The following is a 22,187-nucleotide window of genomic DNA, read 5'->3' as shown; positions in this document are numbered from 1 at the left end:
ATGCCATGCAGCGGATTAGCAGAGCACCCACATCTGGGGTTTTTGTTCCTTCTATTGGCACACATTTGCACACGCTTGCGTGCACATAAAAAATTATTCCGCACATCAATGGAAAACGTTTAGAGGCAACTTTAGCCTACACCTTCTCAAGTAAGCACCCTGACCCCCAGGCTATTCTATACTGCGGGTCTTTCCTGTTGGAGATGTTGTATAGAGCCAGGCCCTGAGAGACCAGCTGTATGGCCCAGTGGTTAGAGTACCAGACCATGGACAGCATGAACTCTCCATTGAATTCCCTGGCCACATTGGTTTTCTGCATCTATGTAGCTAAAACGAATCTAGGTCAACGAGTCTAGGTTCACACAGCTAGGATAAAAATCACAGTGTAGACATTCAGGTTTGGGCTGGCTCTGGAAGGGGGCAGGTCTTGGAGGCCAGGTTGCACCCCAAGTGGGAATGCCTACATGGCTAGTGTAAGCCCCGCACACAGGCTCTGCTAGCCTGAGTCAGTTAACTCAGGCTCTGAAATTTACTGTGGACGGGGGGCACTTTTTTGGCTGCATAGTTGTGTTTCTCTTACACTGCAGTGTTATTCGGAATAACTGACATTATTCCGAAATAACAAAGAGTGCGTAATACACAGCGAGGGCGTTATTTCGAAATAACGTTGAGCAGGAGGACTTCTTACTCCGACTCCTGCAACCCTCATTCCATGAGGAACAAGGGAAGTCGAAGGAAGAGCACTCGTCCTTCGACTTCCTGCTGCATAGACAGCGCCAAAAGCCGCATTCAGCTATTGCGACTTCAGCCACGCAGCTTGACGTCGCTGAAGTTGCGTAGCTTAGTTCAAGTTGTGCCCTCTGGTTTTCCCTGGCAAGTTCCCAAAGGCAGCGGTGTTGTCCTTACGGGGAACCAAACCCAATGCCGAAATCCTGCACGTTTTTCACAAAACAAAGCTCTTCTCTTCTTGCCAGCCCTCCAGGATTGTCTGGCCCTCGCCAGGAATTAAAGATGGATGTTTCATGAACGATGACCTCATGTGCGCAGACACAGATGTGCACAAACGCCCCGCCCTACTCCCACGCAAAACTCCGCCAAAGGAGTTGCCAGAGTCATTTCCATGTGGGGCGCCAGGAACAAGAGCTCCTCGCCAGCTCTCTTTGGTTTTTCCGCCTTCATCCCTCGGGAAACGCCGCACGGGTGGTGGGTTGCACCGGCCTCTGCTTTTAAACAGCTTCACAGCTGCAAACCAAAGCAGGGATTTGAGTCCCAGCAAACGGGAGACCCAGCAGTGTCACAGCAGGTCAGTAACTCAGCTGGTGAATAGAACCCAAGCCTTGTGACTCCCACGCCATGACCTGAACCACTACAGTCTTGACTGTACTTTGCCATGGCTTGTGAGCAGGGCTGGTTAAATAAAAAACAAGGAGGAAAACTGGGGGGAGGGAGGGTCGGGAAATGGTCTCTCCCTGATTTCCAGTCTGAGAGGGGTCGCCGTGTTAGTCTGTGTCGGCAAAACTAACAAGAGTCCTGTGGCACTGTAAAGGCGAACAGATGTATCTGATGAAGCAGGTTTTACCCACGAAAGCTCGTGACCCTATATATTGTTAGTCTCTAAGACAGAGGGTATGTCTACACTACCCCGCTAGTTCGAACTAGGAGGGTAATGTAGGCATACCGCACTTGCAAATGAAGCCCGGGATTTGAATTTCCCGGGCTTCATTTGCATAAGCGGGGAGCCGCCATTTTTAAAACCCCGCTGGTTCGAACCCCGTGCAGCGCGGCTACACGGGGCTCGAACTAGGTAGTTCGAACTAGGATTCCTATTCCGAACTACCGGTACACCTCGTTCCACAAGACAAAGACTAAAGACAGGTTCCTAAGCAGTGTGGTGGCCCTTTCCCGTGGAAGTCCGGATGATGTGATTGTGACGAGAAAAGTGGGTAGAGAAGTTAGGCAGGGGTGGGCTCGGCCGACAGACGGCACACGCCAACAGACAGAGGAAGGGATCCGAGCAGCAGGGACATCTCTGCCCAGTATGACGGACCACCCCGCCCGCAGGTAGAACGGGCAGGCAACCAGCTTACCCCAGTCACTATACCTTGGCACAGGGTCCTCCTAGCACAGCAGCTGGGCTACACCACAAGAAGCCTCGTGTGACACATGCAAGCTGCATGTCAAAACTAGCACGTTCGAAACAACTGGCTCATCCTCTGTGGGGGGGAAGCAGTACCGCTCCATCAACATGCTGGAGTTGCACGTCCATGATCGAGAGGCCCACCAGGTCCCTGGACTCACCATTTCACACCAGCACATAATGGGCACGTCTACACTGCGGGCTAACGTCGAGTTAAGCGACGCAACTGCAGCAACGTCAGTTGCGTTAGCGGACATCAAAATAGCGTCACTCGGCTTTTGGCGCTGGCCACACAGTAGGAAGTCGAAGGACGAGCGCTCTTCCTCCGACTTCCCTTCCTCCTCATGAAATGAGGGTTACAGGAGTCAGAGGAAGAAGTCCACCAGCTCAACGTGATTTTGAAATAACGGCCTGCTGTGTAGACACGCTCTTTGTGGTTTTGAAAGAACGTTGTGGATGTACCCGATTTGATCCAGGACTTAAACCCAGGAGAGAACCAACCAGCCAAATGCAACACAGAGCCAGAAAGTGGCCAAACCACCACTACCAGGATAAATCCAGCCGGCCAGCCGGCTCTGCCCAAGCATCGCACTGAAGAGACCACTGCAAACACATAGTCAGACCCGCCACACACCCCGGCACTCCACGGGAGCCACACAATCCCTGCATCATTGTCTTGACGTCGCATGTGACTGTTGTGGGCCTGCCTCCACACTCCAACACAACATCCCCTATGCCCAAGGTGGGTGCGGGATTTTGTGGGACCCTACCCGGATCCGCATGGAATGCCCCAGGAGGATCCGCATGGAATGCCCCAGGGCCGATCTCCCCACCCTGCTATGCAGACAGAAAACCAAGAACAACGCTGGCCGTGGGCCCGGCGGGGGGACGGGTCTTACCGGCAGAGATGGTCCGTCCGGCACGTGTTCCGCAGGTCCAGGCAGTTGGGTTTCTCCTTGTCCTCGTAGGAGCAGCTGGGGACGATGGTCTGCCGGCGGCGCTCGGCGCAGGCCTGGTCCTTGCAGGCGCAGAAGAGCAGGCGGTAGGTGTATTCGCTGGGCACCCGGTCGAAGAACTGGCGCAGGGCCTTGTGGCACTTGCGGCGGTTGCAGTGCTCGGTGGCCGAGATCTCCTTGCTGCAGGTGGAGATGTAGGCCGAGCGGAGCCGCTTGCAGTTGTCGTTCAGGTTGCAGGCTTTGGCTGCGTCCAGGCAGTGGTTGCTCTTGGTGGTGGTGGCGGGCTCCATTCCTGGGCAAGCAGAGAGAGGAAGAGGGCAGGGGCGTTACTCTGGGGGCACAGCCCTGGAACGAGGGGGACAAGGAGGGTGAATGCAACTAGGGGAGCCAGAACAGGGCACCTCCCTCACCCCGGGGGGCTCCGGCATGCCCCAGAACCAAGACCCAGCTCCAACCTCCAGTTCCCACGCCGGCTGCGCTGTGCCCATTACGCTCCCGCTGGGACAGGCGTCGCCAGAACCCTACCCGGGCTGCTCATGGAATGCGGCCGCCACTGGCCACGCTCCGGCCGGCAGGATTGCCCGCGCTTCGGGAGCTGCCCCACAATCAGCGCGGCAGCATCAGAGTCACCAAACTGGTAGTTCGGCGAAGCATCCTCCCGCGGAAAATCCAGGCCTGGAATTAGTGGCAGGGACACGCAATGGGCAGGAGTGAGGGGGAGGGGGAAAACAAGGTTCCATTAGCTCCTCGTGGCCGCGTTTAGCTTCCCCCTGCACTTTGCTCCTCCCCTCCCAGCATGTTCCTGCTCTCGGGCAGCCGTAATCACAGCTTGACTGCGTCCCAGTCCAAACACAGGGGCTATTTGCTGGACATACACAGAGCCTGAGGCCACACTTGGGTAGGAAAAACCAAGTGAACATGCAGCAGCAGCGATGGGTAACTGCCTAGCTCCAGGGTAAATACACCCCACGGGGATGGGGGGGGGGGTGCAACCCTGTTTCTACACAGCGGGGGCACGTGGCGACTGACGCGTGTCGCTGGGTGTAAGCCGATGCAGCCCCACACCAAGGGGCTGTACCAATTGCAGGGGGTTGCCTCAAGGTACAGAATGAAATTCTCCCCTTTAGCCAGAGGTGGGATGCCAGGGACCGGCGGGGGGAATGCACCATTCGTGCAAAGGACGGGGGAAGACAATTTGTTGCCCCGCACTGGGCGCAGTCACTGCCACCAGTCAAGCGCGGCTGTAAAGCTCCACCACACCCGCAGCATTTTGCATGGCCGGTGCACTGGTGACAGATCACACATGGAGCCTCGTTCCTATTTACACTGCCAGAGTGCAGAGGCACGCCCGGCGGAGCATTGGGCTCCGGGTCTCGCACACACAGGGAACCGATTTCAGAATAGACGTTTGGGATCCACTTCTCCAGAGAGGGAAATGGGAGGAGGGGGGCAGAACTAGCCCTGAGGGGGCTGGGGGGGGCCTCCAATCAGCACAGATTTTACCCTTCATCCACCAGAACAGTGGCCCAGTTGAGCAAATGGCAAGACTAGGTCCCATCTGACTGGCCAAGCCACCTGCCCCTCACAGACCCTTTCACCAGAGGCATAACCCAGCCCCGAGCCAGCCGGTCGCTGGAGCTGCAGGCTGATGCCCTAGAGACGCACATTCTAGGGGTGCTGTATTGTAGGGAGAGGGAGCTGGCAAGGGGACTTCTGCTCCCTTCCAGCGCTGCTTGTCTACGGCTCTATGAACAGCAGCAGGGTTCCTTGCTGCAGGTAGCTCACACAGGGAGCCGTTTCTTGTCCTCTGCCAAGGAAACACCAGAGTTTGGGGCATTTTTTTATACTGTGTTGAAAACTAGGGGAAAAAATGATTTTCCAGTCAGGCACCAGACGCCTCTCAGCCCCCAGCTGCCGGCAAATTCCAGCCCTCAGCATCACAATGAGCCAGACCCACAGCAGCTTTCTCTCCCCTGATGGTACATCCCTGCAAGATATGCAAGGCCAGCTATGAGACGTGCGTAGCTGGCGTCGCTGGATCTTGCGTCCTCTTTCTGGGGTGGCCCCACAGCGGGAGGGCCACTTCTCTTCGCTCCCCTGGCAACTTCCCTTTCTCCTCACAGCTATGAGGAGTTCGAGGGTCGATGGGAGCTCCTTTAGCTTTCGATTTAGCAGGTCTTTACCAGACCCACTAAATCAACCTCCAGAGCATCGATCTTCCCAGAAGTGTAGATGTGTGTTAGTCAGACTCTCTGCAGCGTCCGAGTCAGAACACACAGGCACAGACGATGGCGTATTCACCCCTGCCATTCATATTATCCACGCCTGTCAGGAGGGGCACTCACCGGTCCTCCCATCAGACCAGTGTGTATATCCGCAGCGAGAACAGGGCCCTAAGGTCTGCTTAGATGAGAGGCATGCAGGGAAGGAGTTAACCTAAGCCAGGCCAGGAGCAGCAGGGGGATCAGCGCTCATCAAATAATATTCCATGCATAATTTATGCCATGAATTTGCAAGATTCTTCTAGTCCATTAGTCAAACGAAGAGAGATTAATTATTCGCCCAGCTCCAGCACAGAAGCACCCCCTATGATGGTCAGGGTCTCAATCAGCTAGCATCTTCTCTGCCAGTTCCCCAAGGGGCCACGTGACCACTGCCCCATAGAGCAATGCCCTGGTGAGGCATATCTGGCCCCAGCACCGGCCCTCTTTCAGCCTGCATGAGTCACTTGCCCCAGCAGCGCCCCACGGACGCACACAGCCCCGCAAGCCGAGAGCTCCGAGCTAGAGACCCAGCAGGGGGGCGTGCGGCCAGGCAGGGCCAGCGAGAAGGGGAGCCGTTACGTGCAGAGAGTTGCTGGGGAAGCGGGAACGCCGGGCTGCCAACTGCGCAGCTGGATTTGCAGCATCGGCTCCCGGAATCCCAGCAATCAGCAAAACAAAACGAAAAAGCACGCACCCCCCGCACCCCCGGAGAAGGAATCAAGGCTCAATTTTTATTTTTTTGTCAAAATGATGAATTGCCCTAGGAGAGCCAGGTGCTATTTCAAAGTCACCTGACTGCTGCAGTAATTTCTTCTCTAATTTACCCTTCCCCCGCAAACCAACCGGGATCCTGGATTGGCCGGTTGTTCCCCATTTCCTCTTGGCCGAGACAGATGGCAGCCTCCACGAGGGTTTCCTAGCAGGAATATTTGCAGAGCCCTGGTAATTAGCAAGTGGAAGCAGCTACCTAGGTGGAAAGCTTGGCTTTGTTTATTTCCGCTCCTTGCTGTGCTCCACCCAGAGCTCCCCTCCAGCCAGCCTTCTGCAACCGCTGCCTTCGGAAGCAGCTGTTAAGGGAGTCAGAGAACGGGGCAGCTCCTACAGCCGTCTCCACGAGTCCTCCGTTGGGATGCAGCCTTTCGGGCCTTCCAGCTCCTTCCCCTGCAGCGGCCCCTTTCCCTAGAGCGCCTCCTGCTGAGAGAGGCTGGAACAGAGGTCGCTGCGGTCCCATCCTCAGCCTGCTCCGATGCACCGTGCCGTAGTGCACCCCCGACTTGAGAAGGTTGTGATGCAAGTGGCCACACTCCCCCTCTCTCCTCCCTACACACGCACAGCCGGCCACTTGGGGACCGTTCTCTGCTGGGACAGTTGCTTAGAATCACAGAATCCCAGGGCTGGAAGAGATGGCAGGAGCCATCGAGTCCAGCCCCCTGCCCAAAGCAGGACCAACCCCAACTCAATCATCCCAGCCGGGGCTTGGTCAAGCCGGGACTTAAACACCTCCAGGGATGGAGATTCCACCCCCTCCCTAGGGAACCCATCCCAGCACTTCCCCACCCTCCTAGGGAAACAGTTTTTCCTAATCTTCAACCTAAACCTCCCCCACTGCAACTTGAGACCGTTGCTCCTCGTTCTGCCATCTGCCACCACTGAGAACAGCCTCTCTCCATCCTCTTCAACTCAGGTAGTTGAAGGCTGCTCTCAAATCCGCCCCCCCCCACCCCAATCTTCTCTTCTGCAAACTAAACAAGCCCAAATCCTTCAGCCTCTCCTCGTAGGTCATGGCCTCCAGCCCCCTCATCATTTTTATAACCCTCTGCTGGACCCTCTCCAACGTGTCCACATCCTTTCTGTAGCGTAGGGCCCAGAACTGGAGGCAGTACTCCCGCTGTGGCCTCACCTGTGCCAAATAAAGGGGAATAATCACTTCTCTAGATCTGCTGGCAATGCTCCTCATGAGGCAGCCCAATATGCCATTAGGCTTCTTGGCTACAAGGGCGCCCTGTTGACTCATCTCCAGCTTCTGATCCACTGGAATCCCCAGCTCCTTTTCTGTTTGCCCAACTCTTGACAAGGGGGAAGTACTAACACCGCGCACACGGTAAAACATACCCTGCAAAACACAGCCCAGAACACGGAGTTTGCCGAGGTTCCTCTCTACCTGACAACTCCCCCGTCCCTAGATACCGCGGTGAGGAGCAAGAGGGGGACGGCAAGCCAGCAGCCATGCCTGAGAGCCGCACATATGGCAGCAGACACACGGCAGTTGTTTCTCTCTAGCTCCCAGGGCCTTTTTCCGCCTTGCTCCACTCTCCAAGCCTTTGATCTGGGAACTGGCTTAGAGCGGAAGGTATCAGACAGTCAAGAAGCTGGACCATGCTCCCTCTGGCCAACCCTCCTCCCTCAAAGCCCTCGGAACTGTCAACAGAGCCTGTGGCAATCGGACATGCCGGCATCCGGTGGGATCTTTGCACCGGGCTGGTTTGTTGTAGAATCCTCGTGAGCATCTGTCCTGCCTGAGACCTGCAGGAATCTGGATGCATTTTAATAGAGCCAGCTTGGCAATGCACGGAATCAGGGGAGCTCATTAATTAGATACAAGCATTCGCATTTCACGAGGCTGAAAGGGAAGGGGGCCTGTGAACCGGCGGTTTCTGGGAACGGGACCCTCCAGACGCCAACCTAAATCTATCCCAACCCTCACAGCAGGCAAGACAGGCCTACGCCCGGCAGGACAGAACTCCAACACCTCAGATCCATCTCCCTCTCCATCATCCCCTATGCCATGAGACCTAACAGAATTTCCAGCACAGCTGGGGACAGGAGAATTCCGAGGCAAAATACTGGGTACAACGTACAAGTCTGAGTCACGACCAACTCTCGTTAGTGCAGTCAGAAGTTATGTCTGCTCTCCCCAGGGCTGCCTTTGGCTCTAGGGACAGGTGTATCTGTAGTCACCCCTTTACCAAAAGCCAGGCACTGTTCGCCCGGGAAAGGAATGAACGCTCACCTGTGTTCCCCCTCATTTTTCTCCACCCGTGTGTGGAATACATTTTGTTATGTACACCAACGCACGGGTAGATGTGCACCACCAGGAGAAACACAGGCTGCCCGGCTGCGGGCACTCTGCTAGAACATCTGGCTGGCATTGGAATCCTTCCCAGGGGCCACCCAAGCAATCAGCTTGCCCCTGCCTAAGCGCAGAGCGTTCCCTTGTCCAGTGCGGGCGGGTACCCTTCACCGCACACGTTGAGCAGAGATGGTACCAGGCAGCCGAACACCGTTCTGGGTTGAGCTGAACCTTGTTATGGATCAGACATGCAACCGCCTTCCTAAAGAATCCATTGTAATCATAGAATTACAGCACCGTAGGGCTGGAAGGGACCTCGAGAGACCATCAAGTCCAGTCCCCTGCTCTTGCAAGAGGACCAAGCATCATAGATCATCCCTGATAGGCCAGCTGCTCTGCAGCCAGCAAGTCTGGCCTATGCACGGTCTTCTTCTTTGCTTCCACGGCCCCGTTTAAAGGTGGTGGCAATTTCATCGCTCTCCCCACAGGCCGGCCCAGCCTCATTATCAACGCACAACAGGAACAGCTTGTTTGCTTCAGCTTCAGGTCACGGGGGACGCTCCAGCTGCCTTTGCAGCCTCATTAATGCCATACACGGCCGCAGCACCGAGGGTGGAAGGCAGAAGGGACTGGGAGAAGCAGGCGCCCAGAGCTACATCCTCAGCTGCTCTTAAAAGATGCTGGAGGAGAAACATGTAGGCACTCAGGAGAGAGGGAACATTATGGGCAAGAGAACAGGAGAGGAGAGAAGAAGAAAGCCCTCAGTAACGGCCTGTCTACACTCAGAAACTGCTTCGAAATTACTGAATTCGACTTAACTCCCGATTTAATACATTCGAACTAGCGTGTCCACACTAGTGTGTCCGAGGCAGGCTCCGTGAATGTGGATGCACTACCTCAGACTTAGGCCCCAGGAAGCGCTGGGGAGTCATTAATTCAAATGACTCTGGGGAGTCGTTATTTCGAAATAGCAGCACCGGAGAGTCCACACGATCAAAATAACGATTTCTAAATAAGTGTTATTCCCTGAGGAAGCAGGAGCACAGATTTCAAAACAACCAGCCCGTGATTTCAGAAGAACGAGCTTGGTCATGTGGCCACGCCGCTTATAAATTCAACCTAGGGGGGGTTATTTCGAAATAACGCCCTAGTGTAGACAGGGCTAGGTGGGCACACAAGATGGTGGAGCAGGGCTGGGGTGGTTGGCTCATTGGCAATCCCAAGAGAAGAGCACCAGAGGATAAGGGATGGAGCTGAACAAGGGGTGGGAAACTGCAGGCAAGTGGCAGTGCATGTGTGTGCAGGAGGATCGATGTAGGACATTCATGTGTGAGATATCCAGGCTTTGAAGTCCCTGGTACAGTCCCCTCTGGGTTGGCCAAGATGTTGAGAGTCACAAATACCCAACGTAATCCATCAAGAGAGGGATAAAGTGGGACTTGACTGGGACACTGGCCTAGAGCTGGCTCCTCCGCCCAGTACACAAGAGAGGGGCAACAGACCTACACGTAAACGTCTACCCGCTCCCCAAGGTCCCAGACCTCCCCACGGAGCCAGGCCCTTCCTGTTCATGTCCCCCAGAGCTAGTGCTGGGTTCTACAGGAGTTGGAGAGACGCCCAGGCAGCAGCTCTAACCTGCTTTGTGGTGACACTTAGCAGTCCTGACAGCCGTTCAGCAAGGAATCAGATCCTTTTGAAATGTAAAGAGCAGGTTTTCCGCATTTGGCCGGAGAGACAACCGGAGGATAATCACGTTATGGCCCATGCAGCTGTGAAAGCAGCTTTCTCCTTTACCAAGCATCCTCCATATCCCAGCCCCATCTCTGGCTGGCAGTGCTACCCCTCGTAATATGTGTCACTTCCCCCTTCACCCCAATCGCCAACATTTCTTGTTAACAGGTTGGTTTTCAAAATAGAGCAGCCCACAAATTAATAACCTCGACTCCAAACACACTTTTCATATTTTTCCACCAGCTAAACATTTCCTTGATGATAATTTAATCCAACATTCAGAGGGGAGGAGAAATAGCCGTGTTCTCTCAAACCCAAAGGCTAAGCTCCTTGGAAAACCTTTACTTCGGAAGTTAAAACCCAGAGTTCGATTCAGCAACGATATGATTTTACTTTCAAAGATCATAGAAGTGGAAGGAACCTTGAAAGGTTATCAAGTCCAGTCAGGAGTAAGCACCATCTTCACCAGGCCTCTCAGGTGTTTGTCCAACCTGCCCTTAAATATCTCCAGTGATGGAGATTCCACAAACCCCCTAGGCAATTTATTCCAGTGTTTAACCACCCTGACAGAAAGTTTTTCCTAATGTCCAACCTAAAGCTTCCAGACTGAAATATAAGCCCATTGCTTCTTGTCCTATCCTCAGAGGTTAAGGGGAACAATTTTTCTCCCTCCTCCTTGTAATAATATTTTAGGTATTTGAAAGCTGCTATCATGTCCCCTCTCCGTCTTCTCTTTTCTAAACTAAACAAACCCAATTTTATCAGTCTTCCCTCAAAGCTCATGTTCTCTAGACCTTTAATCATTTTTGTTGCTCTTCTCTAGAACTTCTCCAATTTCTCCACATCTTTCAGCAAATGTGGCACCCAGAACTGAACACAATATTCCAGTTGAGGCCTCATCAATATGGAGCAGAACAGAACAATCATTTCTGTGTCTTGCTTATAGCACTCATGCTAATACATGCCAGAATGGTGGGTTGTTTGTTTCGTTTTTTTTGCCAAAAGTGTCACACTGTTGGCTCATATTTAGCTTGTGGTTCATTGTGACCCCTAGATCCTATTCTGCAGTACTGCTTCCTAGACAGTCACTTCCTCTTTTATATGAGTGAAACTGATTGTTCCTTCCTAAATGGAGCACTTTGCATTTGTCCTTGTTGAACTTCATCACATTTACTTCAGACCATTTCTCCAGTTTGTCCAGATCATATCTCTATCCTCCAAAGCACTTGCAGCCTTTCCTAATAAGCTGGGTGTCACCCACAAACTTTACAAGCATACTCGCTATGCCATTATCTAAATCATTGATGAAGATATTGAACAGAACCAGACCCAGGACTGATCCATTTGAAATGCCACTTGTTATGCTCTTCCAGCCTGACAGTGGACCGCTGATAACTATTCTCTGGGAATGGTTATCCAACCAGTTAATAACCCACTGTATAGTACATCCCTCTACATTTTATTTATTTATGAGAAAGCCATGCAAGACTGTATCAAATGCTTTACTGAAGTCTAGCTATACCGCACCTACTGCTTTCCCCTATCCAGAAGACTTAATACCCTGTCAAAGAAAGCAAGAAAGCTATCAGGTTGGTTTGACATAATTTGTTCTTGACAAATCCAAGCTGTTACTGGTTGGCTTAGTATCCTCTTGATGTTTGCAAATGGATTCCTTAATTATTTGCTTCATTATCTTTCTGGTCTGAAGTTTCCTGGTTTGTCCTTATTTCCCTTTTTATAGATGGGCACTATACTTGCCACTTCCCATTCTTCTAGAATCTCTCCGGACTTCCATGACTTTTCACGTGGCTAATGGCTCAGATATCTCCCCCATCAACTCCTAGAGAATTCTAGGATGCATTTCATCAGGCCCCAGTGACTTGAAGATGTCTAATTGGCCTAAGTCATTTCTAACTTGTTCTTTTCCTATTTTAGCTTCCCTTTTGACTTCATTTTCACTGGCAGTCACTATGTTAGGTATCCAATCACCACCAGCCTTCTTGGTGAAAACTGAAACAAAAAAGCCATTAAGCACCTTTGCCACAGCCACATTTTCTGTTATTATTGTCCCTTCTTCATGGACTAATGAGCCTTCTCTGACCGGGGCCTTCCTTTTGCTTCTAATGTACAGTAAAACCTGCGCTATCCGGAACTTAAACATCCGGAAAACTGTAAAAACCAGCAAATTTCTGAAAAAACTTGCTGGGAAAAGCAAAACAAACAAGCAAAAAAAAAAAAAAAGTGCCTTTAAGTGCCGGGCCGCTCCTCAGACAAGCGTGCAGCATATACCTGGGGGAGGGGCGAACGGCAGCCAGAAACAAACATCTCAGCTTCGCCCACTGCTCCTGCCCCACCCCCAGCAGGCCGCCACCGCCGCCGCCATCTTCACCTCATTCCTTCCATCCCCCCTCACCAGGCTGCATCCCCACCCCCGCTGCTCATGACCCCCCCCCCCAGCAGGTTACCGGCACACCCTAATCCCTGGGCGTGCTGGATAACACAGGTTTTACTGTATTTGTAAAATGTTTTTCTTAATACCCTTTATGTCTCTAGCTAGTTTGATCTCGTTTTGTGCCTTGGCCTTTCTAATTTTGCCCCTGCATACTTCTGCTATTTATTTATATTTATCCTGTGTAATTTGAACTAGTTTCCAATTTTTGTAGGACTCCTATTTTTAGATCACTGAAGATCTGTTGGTTAAGTCTCTTGCCATACTTCCCATCTTGCCTATGTAGTGGAATAGTTTGCTCTTGCATACTTAATAATGCCTCTCTGAAAAACTGCCAACTGTCTTCAGTTATTTTTCTTCTTAGACTTGCCCACAGGATCTTACCTATCCGGAGTTTGTTACAGTCTGCCTTCTTGAAATCCATTGTCTTTATTTCGCTCGTTTGCCTCCTACCATTCCTTAGAATCATGAACTCTGACCATTTCATGATCACTTTCACCCACACTGCCTTGCACTTTCGAATACTCTACCAGTTCCTCCCTATTTGCCAAAATCCGGTCTAGAACAGTTTCCCACCCAAGAACTTTCTCCACCTTCTGAAATTAAAAAACACAAAATGTTGCCACAAAGCATTCCAGGAACGTGTTGGATAATCTGTGACCTGCAATGTTATTTTCCCAGCAGGTGTCTGGAGAGTTGAAGTCTCCCTTCACCACCAACTCCTGGTCTTCGGATGATTTTGTTAGTTGTTTAAAAAAGCCTCACCCACCTCTTCTGCCTGGTTAGGTGCTCTTTATTAAACTCCCAATCATGACATCGCTCTTGATTTTTATCCTTTTCATCCTTGCCCACAAGTCTCAACAAGTCTGTCTTCAGTTTCCATCTCAACCTCAGTCCAAGTGTTTGCACTTTTATTATATAAAGCATCACCTCCTCCCTTAACTTGCCTGTCCTTCATAAGCAAGTTGTACTCTTCTATATCAATATTTCAGTCATTCCTATGATCCCACCGAGTCTGTGATACCAGCTATGTCATAGTTGTGTTTAGTTACTAGCAATAGGAGTTTTTCCTGTTTAGTCCCCATATTTCTCACATTAGTATCCACACATCTAAGATACTGATTTGATTCCCCCCCCCCCCACACACACACACTCAGTTCTCTCTTGTCTCTCCTTTATCCCTGCTATTACAGCCTCTGCTCCCCCCACAATTTCAGATCCATCTCCCAAGTCTCCATGTTTTTTACTTACCTGTGCGCTTTGGTCACCTGTCCCTGTAGAAGCTAATTTAAAGCTCTCCTCATGACGTTAGCCAATCTGTGTCCAAATTTGCTCTTCCCCTTCCTGGATAGGTGGATCCACCCCTGCTTAGCAGTCCTTTCTGGAACAGCATCCCGTGGTCAAGGAAGCTGAAAGCCCTCCTAGCGAAGCCATCTTTGCAGCCAGGCCTTCACCTCCAGGATGCACCTATCTCTGCTTGGGCCCCAACCTTTGACCGGCAGGATCAAACAGAAAACCACCTGTGCCCCAGACTTCTTCACTCATATTCACAGAGCCCGGTAGACTCATCTGATCTGCTGAGGGACATATCTCGCAGTATCATCAGTGCCCAGGTGGATGAGTAGTGTGGGGTAGTAGTAGAAGGCCAGATGATTCTGGATAATCCCTTTATAACACCACGGATAGTCCGCCTCATGGGGTGATTCCTCATCTCCCGTTGCCGGGACAGTGCAACGGTTCTCCATCACAACGGTGGGCAGGGTTGGGAGCAGGGGGGAAGCACCGCCTGCTGCCAGAATTAACCAGCTGCTAGGGTCGTCCCTGTGACAGAGCCATCTCCTCCTCCCCCTGGGGTGTGTCAGCTGTTCTCTGGAGCTGGAGAGCTTCCTCGGATGTCTCCACATGAATCCTGCCCAGGCATCTCCATTTTTAAATCTTCCCTTTGAGTCCCCTCTCAACAAGACTGAGAGCTCTTCCAGGTGGGGATCAGGTCCTCCTGAAGCATTTGTACAGCATCCTTGCACATCACGGGGTCCTGATCCTGACTGGGCATTACTTCAGGGGAAACCATTAACTTGGCCGCTGCCGGTGGTTCGCCCAGACAAGGGTGCCGACAGGGGACCTGAAAGTCTCTGCATCTGTGGTCCGAGTCTTGCCCCCTCTTCTCCCAAACCCACCCAACTGTGATGCCGGATGTTTCGGGAAGCGGACAAAACTGAGGACTGGCCAACTCGTTTCACACAGGCCACGGAGCTGAAAGGAGATCCCAGCTGGCCCTCTCTTGAGCCTGTGAGCAACAGGCATATGGCTCTGTGGCCCATTCCCAATGCCCCACAGTCGCTGGTCCCTTGCTAGTATCGGCTCAGAATCAGCGGAGTCAAAAGTCTCATGGGAGTAGGGGGGTGTGCTTGGGCCTCTACCTTCCCTTCACCTAGCCCGCGAGCTCAAGCCCCGGTGGAGGAACGGGAGCCCTCTGAGGCAAGAGCAATTGGCTGGCCAGCACGGTCTGCAGTCTTTCAAGGGGCACGTACCACTTCACTGCAAAGAAAAGTATTAACCTCTCCCCGGAGCAGAGCGATATGTCACTCCACTGCTGACACCAGCAGCCGCCTGTGCCTTTCACCAGCTGTATTAGGAAGCGTCTGAAGAGACATTTTTCCTATTAGCCTCCTCCATACCAGGAGCGCGCCCTCACAGAGCCCCTAACCTTCCAGCCAGGGCAATGAGCCATCTCGGAGGAGTAATAAGATTCCCGGCCTTTCACTCCCCTCCTGCCTCATCTGTCCCCACAGCCGAACTCCGTAGCCATAGCGACAGGGCCGCTGGCGAGAAGGGATCGTGTCACACACAAGGCGGACGGTACGGGCTTGGCTTTCGAGTCCAGGGTTAAAAGGAGAATGGGCGAAAAGAAACCAAGGCTTTGCGAGTTCTCGTTTTCACTGGCCGGAGCCGTGGGGGACTTGAGAAGAGGAGAAGCCAACACCTAGAGGTGGTCATGGAAACTGGTGGCAGATTACAAAAGGCCTGGGACTCAACCTGTTGTTTCCATGGCACCCTGGGCCCAGCAGTCCTGACAGACTTGACCCCGGGGAATGTTCTTTTCTCCTCTTAGCAGCTGCACCCAGAGTCTGTTCCAATACATCAGAGGCTCTTCTCTTAGGAATTAAGATAAAATTGTGTACCTGATCCATCTAGCCCATACTCAACTCACTGTCAGGGAAGAGAGCTCTCCCTAAGCAGTAAGATAGACCCTGGTGAATATAAACATTTATATTCTGCATATACAGCTGATCTGTGTTGGCTTTAAACCCACAGACCGGTGCTGGTCCAAAAAACATAATCTCCGTTCCATGGAAAATTCCAACAAATCAGTATTTGCTTTCATCCTGTAAAGTTGGAATACAATTTTTTTTTCATGGAATGGACATTCACAAAAAATTGAATCAATAAAAACATTTCATTTCAGCATATTTTGAAAAACATGTGGACATTCCTGGAGCTGCCCCATTGCATTTCGTGAGATGCAGTCCTTCAGGAAGCCCTGCACAGGGGAAACAATAGGGACCCAAATTACAGAACTCGCAAGGTAATGAACTAGAAAAATGCAGCTTACATTTTTTTTAAACGTGGATTCTAAATGAAACATGTTGGGTCAATTTGATAAAATAGTCTAATCTGGATCAAGCTGACCCACAAGAAATATTTCAGTTTTCCCCAATGGGAAACTGAATTGAAATATTTCCTGCCGAAATTTTCAATTTGCAGAAATTTCATTTTTCATTGGGAAAAAAAATCGGCCAACAGAAGATTCTCAGCCAACTCTGCCATTTCTCTCCATAGAAAGAGAGAAACATAAGACCTCAAGAAGTCATCAAGTCCAGCCCCTTGTGCTCTGGCAGGACCAAGGAAACCAGTAACCTGGAAGGTTTTTATGTTCTCAAAAACCTCCAGGGATGGTGATTTCACAATCTCCCTTCAAAAGCTATTCCAGAGTTTAACTACCGCTACAGCAACCAAGTTTTTCCTAATATCTACCCTAAATCTCTCTTGCTGTAGATTAAGTCATTACTTCTTCTCCTTCCTTCGGTGACATGAAGAACCATTCATCACAGATACTTTACAACTCCTTTAATTTATTTGTAAAAGCAGCGAGGAGTCCTGTGGCACCTTATAGACTAACTGAAGTGTAGGAACATAAGCTTTCGCGGGCAAAGACCCACTTTGTCAGCTGTGCATCTGACAAAGTGGGTCTTTGCCCACGAAAGCTTATGCTCCTACACTTCAGTTAGTCTATAAGGTGCCACAGGACTCCTCGCCGCTTTTGCAGATTCAGACTAACACGGCGACCCCTCTGATAATTTATTTGAAGACTGGTGCCTGGTCCCTCCTTGGCCTTTTTTTTCCCCCTCGGGACTACACATGCTCAGTTTTTCTAACCTTTCCTCACTGGTCAGGTTTTCTAGCCCTTTTATCATTTTTGTTGCTCTACTCTGGACTCTCTTTAGAGGGACCAGATAGCCTGATTTTAAAAGAGAAAGTCCTGATATTTGGGGCTTTTTCTTATATAGGTGCTGTGACAGGGTCAGTCCCACTCCTGGGCCCCTGACCCCTGTTCAGCCCACTGTCCCAGTCTAGAAATCACAGTAATATGGCTTACTCGCCTTGGTTTGAGATTGGTTGTCTCCCTGTAGTCTTTTAACAAGGTCGATGCTGTTCTCTTGGCTCCTCCAGTGTCTGTGTCTGTGTCTGTGTCTCTCCAAACTACTCCTACTCCTACTCCTCCTCCTCCTCCTCCTCCTCCTCTCTCCACAGCTCTCCAAAACTCCTTTTCAATTCACTCCACACTCTCACAACTCTCCAAACTCCTTCCCTCTCCTCACCCACAGGGAGGGTCCTTCAATAGGCCTCCAGGCAGCCCCAATTGGTTTCACCTGGGCCTTAATTGATTTTGCAGCCACCCTGTCTCAGCTGCCCCTAATTAGCCAGGATTGCTGACTCTCTCTGCCTCTTTCCCCTTCCATCAAGCTCTTGAACCTGCTGTATCACCCCTGCTCTGTCACAGTGCCTTCCCCATCCTCCATCCCAATTTATCACAATTTCTATCTGGTCCCCTTACCTCATTCCAGTCTGTCCACACCTTTCTTAAAGTGTGGCACCCAAAATTGGACAGGGTACTCCCGCTTCACTGGTACAGACCACAGAGGAACAATTACCTCCCATGTCATAGGCTGTGTCTACACTGGGGAGGTTTGGCGACAAAAGCGCTGTCGACATGCAAAAGTTGGCAAATGTGAAAACCAGTCAAATTGTTTTTTCTGCCTCCCATTGTCAACATTTCATGGCCACATGGCTAGCCCCCCTGTCAACAGATAGAGCAAAGCATTGTGGGTAAGCATCCCACAGGGCAGTGTGGTGGGAAGCAGAGCTGATCCCTGCACTTTTTGGGATTCCCTCATAGCTCTGAGAACTCTCTGTGCTGAGGAATGTCAAAGCAGCAGAGCAGCCTCTCCAGCCCTCCCCCGGCAGGAGTAGCAGGGCAGAACAGGAGCAGTCCAATGATTTGCTCTTTGTTCCCCAAACAGAGCAGCTCACTCAGCTGTCAGACACTTCCTGGAGCTTTGAAAGGGGGAGGGGGGGGGCGCAGGCCTGCAGGGCAGCAGAGATCACAAAACACTGAGCAGAGCCATCAGTCTGCACAAGCTGGGGAGAAATGTCCTTTTTCCCAGTATAAAACTTAAGCCTTTCTGCTTCTTCATCCTGGAGCTTTTCTTCAAACTCTATCACTACAAGGTCCATTTGGGGCACCTGGAAATCAAGATCCCTCAAGAAAAAAAGACAACACAAAACAAAAAATCATAAAAATGGCCAGACTGGTCAGACCAAAGGTCCATCTAGCCTAGTGTCCTGTCTTCCAACAGTGGCCAATGCCAGGTGGTCCAGAGGGAGTGAACAGAACAGGGACTCATCAAGTGATCCCTCTCCTGTCATTCATTTCCAGCCTCTGACAAACAGAGGCCAGGGACACCATTCCTATCCAACCTGGCTAATAGCCATTGATGGACCTAATCTCCATGAATGCATCCAGTTCTTTTTTTAACCCTATTAAAGCCCTGGTCTTCACAACGTCCTATGGCAAGGAGTTCCACAGATTGACTGTGCACTGCATGAAGCACATCTGCCCCCTTCTCCACAAGGCTGGTTTCTGATCAAACGGCCTCCTGGAACTCCAGCGCATATGCCCCATTATCCAGTCACTCTCATTCCCGTTTGAGGTCCCCTCACCGCTGAGCCTCCTACCCAAAGGATGGGAGTGGCCGCCAGGCCTCAGCCCCCTGCTGTCCCCAGGGGGAGGAGGGAGCTGTGTCTAAGTGTCTCCCTCTGGGGAAATTTTTGCTTAATGGACTTGGTACTCTGCTGGGCGAGAGAACACGTTGTGTGTGTCTACGAGACAAATGAGCAAATTATGAGATCTCCAGCACACTTTATCAATTCCTTATTATCCGATGCTTGGAGGCAGCCGAGTCCAAAGGAGAAAAAACAACACCAAACCACAACAGCTTTGTAAAAAAAACATAAAACCCATTCCAAGGAGGCGCCCGCACTTCTCACAGTACCAGTTGCACAGACGATGAGAAGGTGGCCAACCCACCTCCCTGTGCAGATATGACTAGCTCTGCCACCACTCAGGAGATGGATTACCTATGTCCATGGAAAACCCCTTTCTGTTCATGTAGGACACATGCACACTACAGGGGGACAGCTTAGTACCACAGCTGTACCTCTAGCATCCACAGCATCATCACTCTCCTGCAGTCACGTCTAACGGAGACAGGCCAGGAAAATTCTGTGCTATTGTACACTGCACCGCGCCACTGAAGTTAGACTCCTAGGGTGGGCAGAGACCTCAGAAGTCGTCAAGTCCAGCCCCCTGCCCAAAGCAGGACCAACCCCAACTCAATCATCCCAGCCAGGGCTTTGTCTAGGCAAGTCTTCAAAACCTCTAGGGATGAAGATTTCACCCCCTCCCTAGGGAACCCATCCCAGTGCTTCCCCACCCTCCTAGGAAAATAGTTTTTCCTAATATTCAACCTAGACCTCCCCCACTGTAACTTGAGACCATTGCTCCTTGTTCTGCCACCTACCACCACTGAGACCAGCCTCTCTCCATCCTCTTTGGAACCCCCCTTCAGGGAGTTGAAGGCTGCTCTCAAATCCCCCCTCATTTTGCTCTTCTGCAGACTAAACAAGCCCAAATCCCTCCACCTCTCCTCGTAAGTTAATGGAGATCTGCCCGTTTACACCAGCTGGGAATTGGGGTCCTGGATTCATTGCACCTTTTTTTGGCCATTTCCCCAGGCTTTGCTCCGAAGAGCAGGAGCTCAGGCATCGCTCCCGCCGTATCTATTAGTCTTCCATTGACTTCAGCAGGAGCAGGCCTCTTTTGCTTTGCTGGAAGCATGTGGCAAATGCATTGCCCTGTCAGGGAATGGGAGGCATCAGACACAGCTGTTTACCCCTCATCCCAGCAACACATCTTGCCATTGGTTACACGGGGGCTCTCCATGGGATGGAGCTAGATGAGAAAGGGGAGAAGCTGCATGCCAGGCCTCGGTGGTTACTGAGTCTCTAGCAGCAGGGAGGCCCTTAGAGGTGAGAAACTCACGTCAAGCTGAAGCATTAGAACTACCCATCATAGACAACGGCAGGGACCAACACCGAGAGGTCCCATGCTGCTCCCCGACACCATCTCTGTAAGGTCTCCAGGGAGATACAGTTGGAACTCACCCGGCCCAGGATCTCAGCTGGAGCTGGAGCCAGGTACCCAGCTCCAACAGCTGCACAAAAGCCATCCGCAACGCCTAACTCCCCTCGCCACAACGGTAATTACCAAGGCCACCATGGGGTTGCAAAGAGGACCCCTCGCAGCTGAGAAAAACGAGCAGAGTGGAGACGGGTGAGATGCAGTCTGGTCTGTACCCACCAGGGACCAACGCACGCTCATCCCTGCTCTACGAACTCTACATTCGCCTCCTACTGGACGCCGGAGCAGAGTGTTACTAGCGAGCTCACGTAGGCCCAGCACTCTATGTACCCAGGGCCGGACTCTGCTTTCAGTTAGTTACACTGCTTTAAACACCACGTAGAGCCACAGAAACCTAGACCGGGCTGTCCGATTGGCACCAGCATAACCGAGATTAGCCTCTGGTGCAATTCTATACCGATGCATGTGCTACTCCCGAGATTGCTTCTGTTGCCCTGCATTTTGTGCTAGTGTAACCCACACACCTAGGCTTTGTCTACACTGGCACGATCTTGCGCCAGAAATATGCAAATGAGGCGAAGTGTGGCATATCGCTGAGCCTCATTTGCATATCTAATGAGCTGCCATTTTGTGGAAGAGGCTCTTGCAAATTCCTGAGAATAATCAGCGTAACGGCGTTGCACAAGAGGGTTTTTCTTGCGCAAGAAGGGGCAGTGTAGATGCTCCTTCTTGCGTAAGAGCCTCTTCCGCAAAAATGGCAGCTCGTTAGATATGCAAATGAGGCTCGGCGATATTCCACACTTAGCCTCATTTGAACATTTCTGGCGCAAGATCACGCCAGTCTAGACATAGCCCTAGTGTGGTTACTGAGCAATGCAAGTGGTACCTAGACCACAGCAACAGTTAAAATCAAGAGACCTCTACAGCATCAGCTGGGAGCCAGCTGGCTTTTAGCCCAGAGAGTAAAGGCTCCTATACTCCACTTCAGAGGTCCCAGGTTCAAATCCACCTGGTGGTGGCTACACTAGCACTAGTGCACAGGGGGTGTGAACAGTTACTGAACAAGAACAAAGGCCCAACAGCCACACCCGCACAGTTGGTCTCCCTTGACTGGTGCTATGCTGGTCTAGCATAGGGTTAGGTCTACACTAAGCAGCATTTAGTGCTGACACCGCCTTGCTGCGAAACATGTCAACACCATTTGCCAACCAAATCCTTCTGCCCCTGTCATGATCATGAGAGATGGCCAGCAGCTTGGGGACTGAGGGGTTAACTATACCTAACCCAGGTAGAGTTGGCAGCAGAGTTGGCTAATAGGAATGTAGGTAGGAATTTCAAACTGAGACAAAGCAATTTTTGGTTTTTCCCTCTCCTTTATTCTGGGCAGTTTCTCTCCAGCTATTGAGGGGGACAGACACTATGTCTCCCTCCAAGAAAAGACTCTTTCTTCACTATCTGTAAGGAGGGTAAAATGCAGATAAATCCATTAGGTTTTATTGTTTTATGGTCTGGGAATGGGATCTGATGTCTGTGCATTTAAAAATGTCTTTTGCTCTCCTTTGTAACTAAAGTTCTAGGCCCATAGTGGGAACCCATGAGTGTATTACTTTATGACTTTTCCATCTAGTCATGCTTGCAACAGGAATATTGTGGTCAGGGCCGACTTATCCATTAGGCACAGCAGGCACAGTACCTAGGGCCCATGATACTTTTAGGGGCCCATGAAAATGTTTTAATTTCTTTTAAAATCAGAAGGAAAAAAAAGAACTTTTAGGGTCGAAGAAAATGTTTTAATTTTTTTCTCACACCAGAAAAAAA

General features: G+C 51.2%; 1 protein-coding gene across 5 annotated transcripts in view; it reads right to left on the bottom strand.

Annotated features, from left to right (window-relative positions):
• Nucleotides 1–22,187, bottom strand: part of GFRA2 (GDNF family receptor alpha 2) — a 117,618-nt gene that overhangs the window by 60,552 nt on the left and 34,879 nt on the right. For all 5 annotated transcript variants that reach the window (XM_075910700.1, XM_075910698.1, XM_075910696.1 and 2 more), the window contains one exon: nucleotides 3,037–3,385. In XM_075910700.1, the coding sequence (XP_075766815.1) occupies nucleotides 3,037–3,385 (349 nt within the window). The remainder of the gene's footprint in view (nucleotides 1–3,036; nucleotides 3,386–22,187) is intronic.

The sequence above is a fragment of the Pelodiscus sinensis genome, chromosome 28 (genome assembly GCF_049634645.1).
Source record: "Pelodiscus sinensis isolate JC-2024 chromosome 28, ASM4963464v1, whole genome shotgun sequence".
In the NCBI taxonomy this organism is placed as follows: Eukaryota; Metazoa; Chordata; order Testudines; family Trionychidae; genus Pelodiscus; species Pelodiscus sinensis.
The sequence above is the reverse complement of the archived record's forward strand: the minus strand, read 5'-3'. Positions and strand labels throughout refer to the sequence as shown.